The sequence below is a fragment of the Sceloporus undulatus genome, chromosome 2, assembly GCF_019175285.1.
Source record: "Sceloporus undulatus isolate JIND9_A2432 ecotype Alabama chromosome 2, SceUnd_v1.1, whole genome shotgun sequence".
Lineage (NCBI taxonomy): Eukaryota > Metazoa > Chordata > Lepidosauria > Squamata > Phrynosomatidae > Sceloporus > Sceloporus undulatus.
The window spans coordinates 144,770,307-144,785,029 of NC_056523.1; the positions used below are offsets into that span (position 1 = coordinate 144,770,307).

General features: G+C 40.5%; 1 protein-coding gene across 1 annotated transcript in view; it reads right to left on the reverse strand.

Annotated features, from left to right (window-relative positions):
- The window catches only part of DNAH17 (dynein axonemal heavy chain 17), a 138,058-nt gene that overhangs the window by 35,174 nt on the left and 88,161 nt on the right, over window positions 1-14,723 (reverse strand). The window contains exons 54-58 of the mRNA XM_042452577.1: window positions 13,574-13,765; window positions 10,522-10,788; window positions 6,275-6,436; window positions 4,629-4,862; window positions 2,596-2,760 (exon numbers count right to left, since the gene is read on the reverse strand). Coding sequence (XP_042308511.1) covers window positions 2,596-2,760; window positions 4,629-4,862; window positions 6,275-6,436; window positions 10,522-10,788; window positions 13,574-13,765 — 1,020 coding nt within the window. The remainder of the gene's footprint in view (window positions 1-2,595; window positions 2,761-4,628; window positions 4,863-6,274; window positions 6,437-10,521; window positions 10,789-13,573; window positions 13,766-14,723) is intronic.

Sequence of the window (14,723 nt, forward strand, 5' to 3'; positions counted from 1 at the left end):
CCCAGAGTCTCTCTGGGAAAGGGGAAAGGAACCTCTATTCCCCCAGGTCCCTTTGCCTCCCAGGCTCTGCTATGTCTTCCCAGAGTCCTTCTGGGAAAGGGGAAAGAAGCCTCCATCCCCCCAAGTCTCTTTGCCTCCCCCATTGCTCCCTGAGCTATTTGGGGGGCGATCGAGCAGGCATGTAAAAAAAGAAAGAAAAATAGTTAAAAATAGTGTTCAATGGGTCTCTTCACACATCGGTCTATGAATGTGGAGCAGGGGGGAGTTTGCAGGGGGGGCATAATGTGTTTACTGCGTTTGGAGGTCAGTGTAGCAATTTGCTATGTTTGGACACCCGACAGAGTGCCTAGGCGATTGAAAGCTTAATTTAAAAAAAATAAATTTGTCTACACATGCGATCGCCTTACCCTGCTTCCCACTCCACCGGGGGAAAGGCTATGCGAACGAGAGAAAATGGCACCGGTAATGCAGGAAAGAGAACAAGCGGGTGACACCCCCAGGCCAGCCCCTTCAGCACTGCTCCTCCCATCCCCAAGTTCCCGAATCAGACATCCTTTCGTTCCCATTCATTTGCCCCAAATCAGACTCGGAAGGTGCAGGAAAAACCTCCAAAAAAGTACAGTCAAATTAACCCAGATTATCCACCACTGATTAGGGTTTTCCCAGAAAAAATCGATTACATGGGGATCAGATCCGAATTCCAATGGGAACGAAATCAGTGCAATGAGGATCGAATGCGCGCTCAAATGGGAACGATGCCCCCATAATCCATGTCTTGATCCGCTTTATAAACCAGTGGGAATGGGGCCTAAGTGTACCAGGTTCTCTTTTCCCCACTTCCCCCCTTTGCCTTCAGCTTACTTCCATTGTTGCGAACTGAGATTAAAGTGCAAAATAGTTTGCATTCAATTAACCCAATAGGGGAAAAGGAGAGGTGGGAGTGGAGTCTTGCCCTTCTCAGTAGGATCAGGGGGAAATAAACTGCTGCACCCTCTCCTATCTTGTGCATTCTTCTTCATTAATAATGTTTGCCATTTTGACAACATTCCAATGTTGCATGTGCCCACAACATTTTCATCTGTGAAATGTTGGCAGGCATGCTTTTATTGTTGAGAACATTTCCACAACTAATGCTGAGAAAAGGAGAGTATGCTTGTGAAAAACCAAGCATATCACTTGGGAACATGGCTCAGTTGCACAGTCTCAGAAGCCTGCCACTATAAACCTTCAGCAGAAGGTAGAAAATGTGTTCTTAGGAAAGCTTGATGGATTAAGGTAAATTGTCCAGAAGAAAAGGGCAGCCATTCCACAAACACAATGGAGAAAATCATGGGTCTGAAGAAACAAAAACCATCTCTCTACCTTAATACAGCCAGGCTTGTGACATGCCAGGATAGGCATGTGACACACTGCAGTTTTAAGTGCTTTGTTGCATGTTGATGTAAATATACATCAACATAGCACAACAGATGTCACAGCCTTGAGTGCACCTGCTGTACAGGGGCTGATTAACCTCCATCTCAGCTAAAACTGTGAGACAAGCCCATGGCTACACAGGCACCCACATTTACACAGCCTCTGAAAGACAGTGAAAGACAGTGAGGTGGCACAACTGCTTGTATAACCATAGTTATGCAAATGTAGTGTTCCAACAGGACTCAAGCCCATGAATAATATCATAGCTGCAATATTTTTAATGTGAAAAGAATCCACTGTGGCGAAATATGTCAACAGTTCCAGTCATCAATGTTTGTAACACAGTACCTTTCCTTCTTGTTACTAACCATCTCTCTTCTTACACTGTCATAGTTCATAATGAGAAAGGCTAGGTGATGGAACTGGAGACTTGCAACAACTCATTAAAGGGCCAGTCTCTGCTGCATGACTAGTTTATGAGGAACATGTTAGAAATGCAACAACACCTAGCACTGAAGAGTCAAGAATGCTTCAGAGAGGGCAACAGTAATAACGAGTGACTGAAAAGTGTCCTCCCTGCTTGTCTACTTATCCTGACCCCCTGTGATGTAAATGGATCCTCTCCCAGCTCCTCTCTAGATTGGAACTAGTTTATATTAGCACCCTGAGTAACTTTTGTATCTTATAACCTTATCACACAGGGAAAATCGAGGGGAAATTGAGGGTTTAAACAGTGACTATCCCCTGAAAATTATGCGACCGTGATTAAGATTTTCATACACATAACGATTAAACAGTCATTATCCCGGGAATAACCAGACAATAATTTCCCAGTGAATGATTTGTTGCTTTTTATTGCCTGCTTATTCCCAGGATAATAGCACTTTAACTGTGATATCATGTGAAAATCTCAATTGTGATCACATGATTTTCATGGGATAATCACTGTTTAAATCCCCAATTTCCCCCATGTGATAAAGTCCTTAGAATACAGTTTCTATAACAGAGTGTTTATTTTGTTTTTCTAAGCCATTGGTGTCTTTGCTCCTTCACCAGGATCTTTAACCAATTCAAGCATACGCTATCAAAACAGACCAACTAGTATTGTAGCTTTGTACTTTACTAGGAGAATTCTGCTTTCCACTGAGAACTGGATAAAATAAGGATAGTTTTACTTACTATGTTAATGACCTGGACTTTCAGTTCCTCCTCATCAGCAATTGCTTTCTCCCTGCTCACTTTCTCTGTTTCAACCCCCACCACTTGGATCAGTTTGTCAGCATCTTCATTCTTATGTTTGAGCTCCAGCTCTTGAACAGCAAGTTTAGCTTTCAGATCATCAACCTATCAAGTACATCCAAAAGAAAAGATTGAGCTGAAATAAAGTGTGTGTGTGTGAATTTCATGAGCTATTCTGCTTCCCTTCTCCTGGTGACACATTTCTCTGTTTCAGTGATCTTTCATGGGCCTAAGAAATGGAATGAATGGGAGCAGAAAAGGGGGACAAAGGGGAAAGATGTATATTTCCTCCTTTGGTCTAACAACTCCAGCTCTAATCAGATTAACACATAGCAGCTTTTAATGAAATAAAAGTACCCCTAGAGCCCAGACACTCTTAAAGTGCCCACTTCCATCATTTTAAAAGTCAAAATCAACCTGGGCAACATGTGAGCAGGAATGTGTGGTGAGAGGAAGAAACAGAATGAAGGTTTAAACTTTTCTTTGTGAGTTATTTTTTCATCTTGAAATTAGACACAGGAACCTTCCCCATGTTCACTCTGCTCCAGTAAATGAAAAAACAGCTTGAGGAAGGGGTAAGTTGACTCTGAGCAAGAAAATAAGTATGAGGAAAAATATTAAGCAATCCTTTTCCATTCTGTTTTCTGGTAGTATAATGTTCAAAAACCTTATGAAATTCATGGGGTCACCAAAGTCAACAGATGATTTGAAGGTGCATGCATGCATGCACAGTATTCAGGCTGCACAAGCTGCTTGAAAAAAGCACCACAGGTGGTGGGGAGTCATGCAGTTCCATGTAGCGTATAATTTGAGCTGTTATATACTTGCGGGGAACTTAGTCAATGAATTAAATGTGTTTGGAGTATGCACTGGTCGCTCATCTGGAAAAAAAACCTTAGGCATGTGTAAATAATTGAATTTCTTACGGGACGGAGTATCTTTCAGATCATCTCAGAGATGGCGGACAACAACTCACAGAGGGTGGCCTTTCTCTCACATTAGCACTTTCATGCACTCATGGGTCCCTTCCTGCTTCTGGTGAGTAGAACGGTACTCCTTAAGGGCATCTGGATGAGCTGTCAGCACCCACTGATTTTAGCCCATGTGACCTAGAAACTCAGTGAGAAGTTACTTTGTGTTCAACTTGCACTTTCCACCTTTGACTCTGCAGAGATTTTCTTTCCCTCACCCTTATGGGAGCAGGCACATGAAAGAGTGTGAAAGAGTGGAAGTCTGTAAAGGAAGCTTTATGCTAAACAGTAATCTACATTGCAAAAGGTTGTCTTTTGCATGAAGGACACTCCTCCCTTCAGGCATATGTAGAAGAAGTTACAAAGTTACAGAATAGTCTAGGTCACATTCAGCCAAGGTGACAAAAATAAACATAAGCCCCAACACATCTAGCTACATCTTTTGTCCTTGGATTTTGGATGTTTCTGGGACAAGCTGTGATTATGGATTGCATGATCCAGCCTCAACCAAGCATCCATAGGTATGGCAGACACCCAGCCCCTTTGTCTTTGTTTGTTTTTCTCTCCGTTCAACTCTCTTGCCTTGTGGTCACTTGGTGCTTTTTATAACTTTTCCTGGGAATAATCTCAAGGATCCATGTTTCTGCCATCTCCACTGGACTATTGTCTTTTCTCATCTTCTATACTGACCCCAATACATACAGTTTAGCACCATCACATCATCAGTCCCCTGCAGGGAGACAATAGCCATCAGCTGTGTTGCCCAGATGATGGGAAAGCCCATTATCACAAGCATGTTGATGTTACACAAAATACCACATTTGCATTCTTCATTATTTCTCAGTGACTATACGGCATCCAGTGTATGTGCTAGATTCATAGTAACTAGACACATGGCAATTCTCTACAGACATGGAGTAATGGACCCAAGGAGTGATCTTGTCATTGTCACTGCAAAACAAAACAAAACAAAACAAAATGTTAATTCATTCACAGACATACCTGGGAGGCTGTACTCTGGAGTTTCATCAAACCATTCTCCAGCCTCTCAATTTTGGCAATCAGCTCCTTTCTTTTTTTAGCAAGCAGGTTCTGATAAAGTTTGATCTGTTCCAGGAAGGTCTTTGGAGTGGTATAATTATAGCGCCTCTCAGTCGACAAGTAGACCTTGGACATTTCATTAACAGTTTTGTGGACATGTGACATAAAGAGGCTGATGGAAGTCTTAACATCAGGCTGTAAAAAGAACCATGAGATATCAGTTGGCCTCTTTAAAAAACAGAGGCTGGTAATCAGACAGGCAGTGAATACCATAAAAATAAATTGCAAATGAAACTTACTAATACATGATAAAAACTAAGTTTTATTATTTTTGTCACTTCAGCATTGAAGAAAGAATAAACTGTGTTCAAACCAAGCTACATTTGAATCAGCCTATATTTTATAAAACAAGTGAATTGAACAAAGATAGTAAAAAGCCTATATGAGAAGTATTTTGTCCATCCTCCAACCTAGTTCCAGCAAGCATACTAGCTTGATAACTACAATTACTGAGACATGCTATATTAAAATTAAGGAATCCACATTGCCATTTAACACTTGATTCCACTGTGGAGAAGTTGGTATGTTGTTGCTAAATGAATGCTACTCTAAAGACCAGAGGTTTTGCACACTCCAGTTTCCTTTGTTTAAATATGCAACATGAGCATTGCTGTATAATACAGAGCCTATGAAAGTTTAATGTGTTTAGAAGAGGAAAGCATGTGTACTGAAGGAAAACAAAGATATAAAGGTTTTTGTTGGTGAATATTAGCATTAACTAGTCTCAGGGGGACACTGATGTTAATATACTGTAGCTCTACAAATGTAATGGGACTCAGTGGTGTTTGACTTGCACCACTGCTTTTTATCTGCTGTACATGTTCAAAACAAAATAAACAAACATGGCAGAAAGCAAGTCCTTTCCAAGAAGTGAAAGCTTTGGGCAAAGATCTAGAAAGCTGGGCTTTTAGCAGAATCCCCCTCTGTTCCATGCATTGTGTTAAACTGGTATTGTAATACAAAAGGGTGATACAATGACAATGTTTTAGTATGTTTTCATCTGTGTAATTGATTTTTTAATGTATTGTAGATTCTATGTACTGTAAATTTAGATCATGTTCAAGGCCTACAGATCCTAGAAGCCCTAGCAAACGTGACTAATGGTAAGGAATTTGGCAGGAGTTATCCAGAAATCTGGAAGGCCAAAAGTTCTTCATGCTTGGTTTACATAATCATTTGAACTGGGGCAAAAGCTCAAGAGTCAGAGCAATTGTCCCTTTCAACAAATATATGTTACTGATATGTTAATGGCAGTGAGATAACTAGTTATTGTTTTTTAAAAAAGCTATCTAGCTACTGGTCAATCTATTTCTTCATAATTAAAGTTTGTGCAAAGGTTTTGATTTTAGTGAGATAGAAAAATGCCATTGGTTTAGCTCTGAAGTCTGGCAAAGAATAAGAGTACCTTAGCCACACATAAAACCAGTAATAGACCAGTAATGGACTATTACAGAGTTTGTTCTACTCAGTACTAGTTTAGCCTGGGAGACACAATGCTCACTGAGTTAACATTGTTAGAAAATATGTTATTATAAGTGTAGGCTCACCTCTATTCCTTCTGTCTCCTCTAAGAACCTTGCACTGACAGACACCAGTGCTTCATCTGGCCATTCATGAAACCAGTCAATTGCTGTGCAGTTCACCACAGCAGGGAACTTTCTTGCTCTCACTCGGAGGGTGGACCCCACAGGAGAGAAGCATAGGATCACCTGGAGCCCACAGGAGTAAGGAGATACAACATTCAGCAATTGTTTTGCTTGACAGATGTACAAAAGTAATGTTTTGTGGCAGGTTTCCTGACTTCTACATCTGGGGATTTCGGTCTGAGTTGTCTCCAGCAACTATTGGGCCAAGGAGTGCAAAATGATGGCATTGCAACTCTAAATAAAAATTCTGTCCTCCGCATGAAATTTTCTTTCATTCTCCAAATTTCTATCATAGTGGTAACTTAGAATTTTGGTTGAGCATTTGAAGATACAGTTTAGTCACTGAGGGAAAAGCAGCAGGCAAAATTACCAAACGACTATCAATGCTTTTCAGTGTTTCTCTGTCTACAAATGGTGAATAACTGAACCTTAAGAATCTGATGTACAGCAGGGTATAAGATGGGATGGGCAATTATTGGGGATAGGAAAGCTGCACTAACTCACTATGAGACCTTGGAGGGCTGCCCTTTGCTCCCCCCCATCCTGTATTTTTAAAAAAATGTCCCTCAATGCCCCAGGGACAAAATTTCCCTTTTGCCCCAGGAGGCATTGAGCAGCATTTTTCTATTATTTTCAGTGGAAGGACAACTGTCCCTCCAAAACAGCTTTAGGTGGCTGAATGGAGCCTGCAGAAATAAGTAATAATTCTAGTAAATCTGCAGTGTATCCACCCAGACTGGAAGACTCATAGGCTGCATCCACACTGTAGAAATAATCCAGGTTGACACCATTTTAACTGCCAAAGCTCAATGCCATTGGTGGCACTAGGGTTGGTGTCACTGGGTGTGGCAACTCATGGTGTCATGCCCCCACTGACCTCCTCCCATTTCACACCATACAGAATCCTTATCAATGTTTTCTTGCACTAATGTTACTTGCAAATCATAATTCCTACATACCACTGCCCAATCACGAAGAATCCGGGTGGGTTACAACAATAAAATATATCAGTTACAATAGAGTTAAAAATCAAACCCTAGACCTACTGCCCCCCCCCCCATACCCAGTACTAAAACAGAATTAAACAATAATAGTATAAAAAACATTAAAAACATTAAAAGCATTTTTAAAAAGGCAGAAACATAGGTGGGGAAGAATAGACAAATGAGGGGACAATGGAGCGTTACAGACCGCTGCTTTGCGGCAGTCTGCTGGCGCTGCCGTTTGCTTCGCGAGGGAGCCGCAGGAGCCAAACCACGCGACTCCTTCATAACCTGCAGCGTGGTTATGACGCCTCGAGGCGCCAATGGCGCACTCGCAACATCATAAGCGCCGTGCGACGTGCGGACGCACAGCATGCACTACGTCAATATGGCGGCGGTCGTGTGGAACGGCTGCCGCCATATTATACGTATTGACTACGTACTAGGGTTAGGGGGTGCAGAAGCACCACGCCTTCCTAACCCTAATACGTAGTCAATACGTATTTTATGGCGGTTTGTAACCTGCCAATATCTCTATATCTGGGGAGGGTAACTAAGTTGGAAAGGCCTGTTGGAAGAGATCCGTCTTGAGTGCTTTCTTAAAAGCTGCCAGAGTGGAAATGTGACGGATCTCCTCCGGCAGGTCATTCCATAGTTTAGGAGCAGTAGCAGAGAAGGTCCTCTGGGAAACTGATGTTGACCTAGATTTTTTTGGCTGTAGTAGATTTCTTCCAGAGGACCTTAATGTGCGGGGCGGACAATAGGGAAGAAGGCGTTCCCTCAAGTACTCTGGGCCCAAGCCATGTAGGGCTTTAAAAGTAATCACCAACACCTTGTACTTTGCCTGGAAACTAATAGGCAGCCAGTGCAGGGAATGTAATGCTATTGGTTGTGACATAAACAACTAGCAAAATTAAAATTATACCTTCAAATTAAATATCATACTCTCAATCTAAATGTATTTACATATACATCATGAAGATTTGGTTAAAATGTTTTAAAAGAAAATTTAAAATATATATATATTTTAAAAAATAAAGTTTAAACATTTTGAAATTTGAAATTTTATTTTTAAAAAATTCTGGAGCCTCTCCTTTCTCCTCCCACTCAGCTTCACCCCACTCCCACCATCTCTTAAAGCATTTTAAAGGGAAGCAGGTGAATGCCACATCCTGCTTCTGCCAAAAGGTAGGTGTTTAAGGAACAGTGGTGTCACCCTCCCTTAGGATGTCACCTGGTAAGGTCTGCACCCCCTGAATCCCCAGTGATGCCACTGCTCAATGGGAGTTGTAGTTTTATGAGACATTTAGCCTTCTCTGTCAGAGAGCTCTGGTGCGACAATAAACTATAAAACTAAGAATCCCATAAGATTAATCCATGGCAGTTAAAGTAATGTCAAAGTGAGCACAGAGGAGGAGAATGTCCTTTCAGCTGTTTCAGCAAAAGCCTAAAGCAGCAGCAAGACTTTCCAACAGGATACTTGGCTGTATGGTATTTTCCCCTATGAGTTTGGTCCCAAATACACTTCAGACTTTTTCTAAATCCAAAGTAATTCCTTTTATAAACCACTTTTACATCTGTTAACTGAAAGCTAAACAATTGGGAGCACAGATAAGTTCATACTGGGAGGCTATTACCTTTTTCAACAATAGAAGAAAATAAATCTATGCAAATTTTTATCTTTCATTTTGAAGGTTCAACCACAGAAGCCTATTATCATGCTTCCATGGGATATTCTTCAATTACTTCAGAATCTTTTGCAAATCCCTAAATGTCCTAAATTAGTAGAAGGCAGATAAGCTCCACCAATACAGCAGGAATGTATATATACCCATCATGGTGAGTGCTTCATTTATTTATAGCTGAAATAATAAATAAATAAATAAATAAAATTTTTATTTGTATACCGCCCTTCCAATGATCAGGGCGGTAGGAACCTTCTAATACCAGAGTATTCATTATTATCAGCAACAGTCTTTCCTCAGACATTCTTGGTTCTTTTTAGATCATCATATTTCAAAACTGCATCCTGAAACTTTGTTCAACCACCTTCTGATTTAGAGCATTTTGGATCCTGGTCTTCCTGAAATGTTTACCAGTGTAGTAACAAGACAGTGCTGGCCTAAGAAATTTTCTGTCTAAAGCAAAGGACATATTCCTTCCCTTCTATTACTAGGTAGGGCCAATATTCTGCATTCATACTTAGGGATTCTTGAAAAAAGCAATGAGTACTTTAGGAGTTTTCACCTAACTTGAAAAAGTTTTCCAAAATAGTGCAGTTTTCAAAGACCATCCACACTATTCTGTGCACAATTCATGTGTGGTATTTTTGCACATAAAACAACATTTTCTACACAGGAAAGAGTATTTTCCACATGGAAAATAAGATTTTTGTAGAAAAGTTTTTTGTACAAAAAATGATGTTTTCTATTTTAAAAGACTGTGAATTTTTAGAAGAATAAGTCATGAGCTGCAAAGATTCTCGTCAATTCAGGTTTCTAGTTGTTCCTGACACCCAATAAACATCCTTTTCTTTTTTCTTTCTTTCTTTCTTTTTATAAACATCCTTTTCAATCATTTTTCAAACATTTTCAAATATTTTCCCATCTACGTTCAAGTCCCAGTTTATTTGGGGTGTTCATTTTCTCACCCCAAAATGCTAGGAGTGACAAGTTAGGAGCATCACAGGCCCTGAGATTTCATAGTCCAAAGCTGAGTCCCAGAAGTAGTCCCTGTTGAGGTGACAGGGGTTGTGGCCTGGTCATATCCATTAAACATCAACCATTGTTGCTGAGAGCATACTATTAAAAGAAAAGAAAAACAACCCACAAACTCTAACAACCAAGGCAAAGGGGAGAGGAGCGGTGATTTCTGAAGCATTTATGGTAGCTTCTCCAAAGTAGACTGCAGTGGGAACCACAGCATATTAGAGGGGGGGGGGTCAGGACAGTGCTTTTGTCCTGTGAATCTTTTCCCCATCCTATGGTTCAGAGAAAGCACCTGAGATCTGGGATTCCGATAACCCACTATGGTACCTGAAGCAAATTGGTTTCACCTTGCTGCATGAAATGGCTAGACCCAGAGTCACAACACACAAAGCCAGTACATTTTTTGTGGTAGATACAAAGATACTGGGAGTAAATGCAACGTGCAAGCATACACTACCTTTAGCTGCCTTCGGACTTTGTCAATGAAGAATTTCCAGCAATTTTCCCTTGTATCTTGAATGCCAAGGGATTTTACCTGAGGCCGCATGGAACCAATAATATTTTCCACTTCATCATCCTGGAATAGCCCAGGGACCTCCCCAGAGGCCAAGAGGTCATTAATCAGTACCAAGAACTGCTCTTCAGCAACCTGCGAGTCTGTCATGAGAAACACGGTGGGAGTGTTCTTCACAGCTGACTTGATGTACTGAGAAGCCAGGTCAGCCTGAATCACAGAACAGAATCTTGTCAGTTTCTCATGTTTAGACAATTATGGGAGACCAGCTTTTTTTTTTTTTACTGCAATGGATGGTTTGGGTTTTGGTAAAATTACTGAATCTGCTACAACAGAGAGAGAGAACCTTTCCATTCTGAAAGATGGACTAAAAGCTTATATTCAGGAAGACTGCATTACATTTTCAAAGTTGTAGCTCTATTTATAAATTAGAGAAGCAAAGTCACTGCAAACACAAGCATCACATTGCTGAATTCCAAATTTTTCTTCTTCATAGTCATTGCTGGGCTAAACTACAATAAATATCTACCACACTTAGCCTCACTTGTTTCCTACTCCAAAGTATTTATGCAGAGCCATGCTCCAGTTCAGGAACAGTGCATGCAAATAAGAAAACCTTTCATCTCTATCCCTTATTTCCCCCATTAAATGCTTTTCTTCCTTATGCGAGGGCTTTAAAAAAACACCTCAATTGGAACAAATTTCTTTCTATTTCTCTTCCAGGGGAAGTGCAAATTATGGGAAACAATGGCTGTAGTGACAAGATTTTGGGTACCCATAAGCAGTGCTCCAAGTTTGCATCAGCTCTTCATGTATGTATTTTGGAGTGAGAAAGAAAGAGAGGCTCATCTGTATACTATGGCCTAAATTCAGTTGTTAATCCCAACAAAGGTAGACACATGGAATCAGGGGGAACTTCATAAATTAGCACTGAAGTATGTTCCATAGCTTCAATAATAATAATAATAATAATAATAATAATAATAATAATAATAATAGTGCTGTAGCACTACCTAAGAAATAATAGGATAATACATATAAAATACATAGCAATATAGGAAATGGTTCAATAAAACAGGCAACAAAATTGGTCTACTTTAGTTGGGATGGAGAACTGGATTTAGACCAACATATTTAACATCATGGATAGGTAGTCATTGCATTTGAAGAAACAAAAACTGTTGTTTTTCTTGCTGATCACTAGATGCCACTCTTGCACTTCCTAAAAAGATTGGCAGAATGACTGGTATTTCTCTAGGATGCTCCCTCTGTCTGTTGCTCAGGGTCAGAACTATATTGCTCAGTGTCATAGGATCAAGCAAGTTTGGAGAAGCATAGCAGCTGTCACAATGCTAGGCTCATAAAACTGTATTCAGATGCACAGGTGTTTTGTGTTAGTAAAGCCATGCCTGGCAGCTTTATCTCTTCTTCAAGCACATAGCACTGCTTGACCATGTGGGGCAAGAGGGCTGGCAGACAGTAGATGTGTGTGTAACACCCTTAACACATCAAATGGATTTCCTAAGGAACTGTTTCTTATTTTGGCTATGTGAAAAAACACAGAGAAACCTTGCCACAGAGGAGTCACTGACTCAGCTGACATGAGAAATGCCTTGAAAAAGCAAATGGCAGTGAGAGGCAGTCTCTTTCAGTGTGCTAACTGGGAGATGTTATGTACAGCATATTGAGACACCTGGGGAAATGCTGACAGCATCTTCAGAACAGAGATGTGAAGAATATTCATAAATTTTCTTTCAGACTGGCCCAACAAGACACCCCATTAAGAAAACTGTTAGCTGCCAGGACTCTGCCTCACTCCGCCCCACTCACCTTTTTTGCATTTTTGAATAATTTTTTTATGTGTTTTCTGTGCAAATGAATTTTTCAAACAAGAGTCTTGAAATGTGAAACTTCATGTAAAAATGCACAATAACTCTTGTACCCATCTCAGTAGTCTGAAAACTTAAAAAAATAATATTGTTTTTTGCATGCAAGTATTAAGTAAATAAAGTTCCAAAACACACTGCAGAAATAATCCAGTTCAAGAATGCTTTAACTGCCATGGTTCAGTGCTAGGGAATCCTGAGAATTGTACTTTATTGTGGCACCAGAGCCCCCTGACAGAGAAGGTTAAATGTCTCACAAAACTACTGTTCCCAGAATTCCCTAGCATTGAGCCAGGGCAGTCAAAACAATCTCAAACTGAATTATTTCTGCTGTGTGTTTTGGACCGAAGATTTACATCTCAGAATGCACTAAAGCTGAGAGACAGCATGGTGTAGTGTTTTGAGTATTGGACTGTAATTCTGGAGACCAGGGATCAATTCCTGACTGAGCCATGTAAACCCACTGGGTGACCTTGGACAAGTACTCTCCTAGCCTCAGAGGATGTCTCTGAAGAAATTTGCTTTGAAAACTTTGTGACAGATTCGCCTTGGGTCTCCATAAGTCAGAAACGACTTGAAGGCACATAACAACAGCAACAAAATGCACTAAAGTAACACTGAATCAGTTTCCTCATAAGATATAAGAAAGAGTTTTGAATTCTGATCACAGTAATTAATACTACTATTTTAGTTTTTATGTGAAAAATACGCACAGGCAAATTTGTGAGAAAAGTTCCTCACTTTGTATCTTCAACAACAACAACAAATAAGGGAAAGGCTACCTTCTATTCTCAAAGTTTTCATTGTACCACAAAACACACACACAACATTTTGATCCAACATATTGATATTTGGTTACCTCACACTGCACAGTACTGTTTCACTCCTATAGCTTCTAGTCTTTCTTGGGTTGAAAGTTCTCTCCATTACCACTTTTAGGAGTATACCCAGTGCATATAGTCCTATCATGCAAAGATAACACAGTGCCTGAAAAGGTTATGTTTGGCGGTTAAGATGTAAGATGGGTGTGTAGGATGTATTAGTGTCAGTTATTATGTTGCCTTCTACTGCAGCATACTTGGGGGGAAAAAACCCATTTTCCTCCTCACCTTCAGATCTGGAATTCCATAGCCTTTCTTCAGTGTGATCTGAAACACATCCAGGGAGCTGATGTAGGCTGCCAGTCGAGATAGGCTCTGTTTCCCACTACCTCCTACCCCCACCAGCAGGGCATTCCCTCTAGGAGCCTCCAAAATGCGATTGATTCGGCACACATGAGCTACAGCATCCTCAAACAGAACCTGCAAGAGGCAAGGAAGGAGTAGCAAAGGCACAAACCACACCAAATACAGTATAGACATGATATCTAACATTATTGCTCTTTATCTGTCAATTTTACCATGCTCAGAATTCTATTAGCACTGACTAACTAGTGTAGTCTGTATTTAGTCCTGTGTCCTAACTTGATTTGTGCTTAAGTTTTTATATTAAGAGTGCAGCAGTACTGCCTACATTCACACAAACACATTCATAGAGTTGGAAGAGACAAGGGCCATCCAGTCCAACCCCCTGCCATGCAGGGACACACAATCAAAGCACCCGCAACAGATGGCCATCCAGCCTCTGTTTAAAAGTACTAAAGTTGTTGAAAGACAAGTATTTGGCAATATCCTTTTATCCTGATCATTGCCCCACCCTCCATCATTTCTTTTCTACGTTTATAATTTAATTATATGTCTGTCCACTCACTGTTTCAGCTCAGACACTGCATCTTCCCTCTTTCCACATTCTCACACTTGTACCACTCTGGTCAGTTTTCAAAAGCTCAAAATGATATTTCCATTCCAGTTATTAAAACATGCCATAAGCTTGCAAGGAGATATTCTTGCTATGGAAATGGGGGGGGGGGAATGTATACTAGGAAGTTCAAAAAGTTAAGTGAGTGCTGGTTTACAGAGAAGCACCATTATTATATGCATGTGTTTAACATTAATTAATTTAAGCCTATTGCAAAATCTACCTATCATGAGCTCAACATACATACATCTTCCAGATGTTTGGGACAAGAAATTACAACATCCATAGCCAAGACAGCCAACTGGCCATCATAGACAGACATGATATTATTATTGTTTAGAGAAGCGTTCCCAGAGGCAAGCCCCTCTCTGACCCAGGAAGCCTCCTTTTAACCATCCATTAAGAAGCCAAGCCCTTCCTCCAGTCCATCTGCCTTGGTCCAGGCCTCGGAGGTAGAGAAGA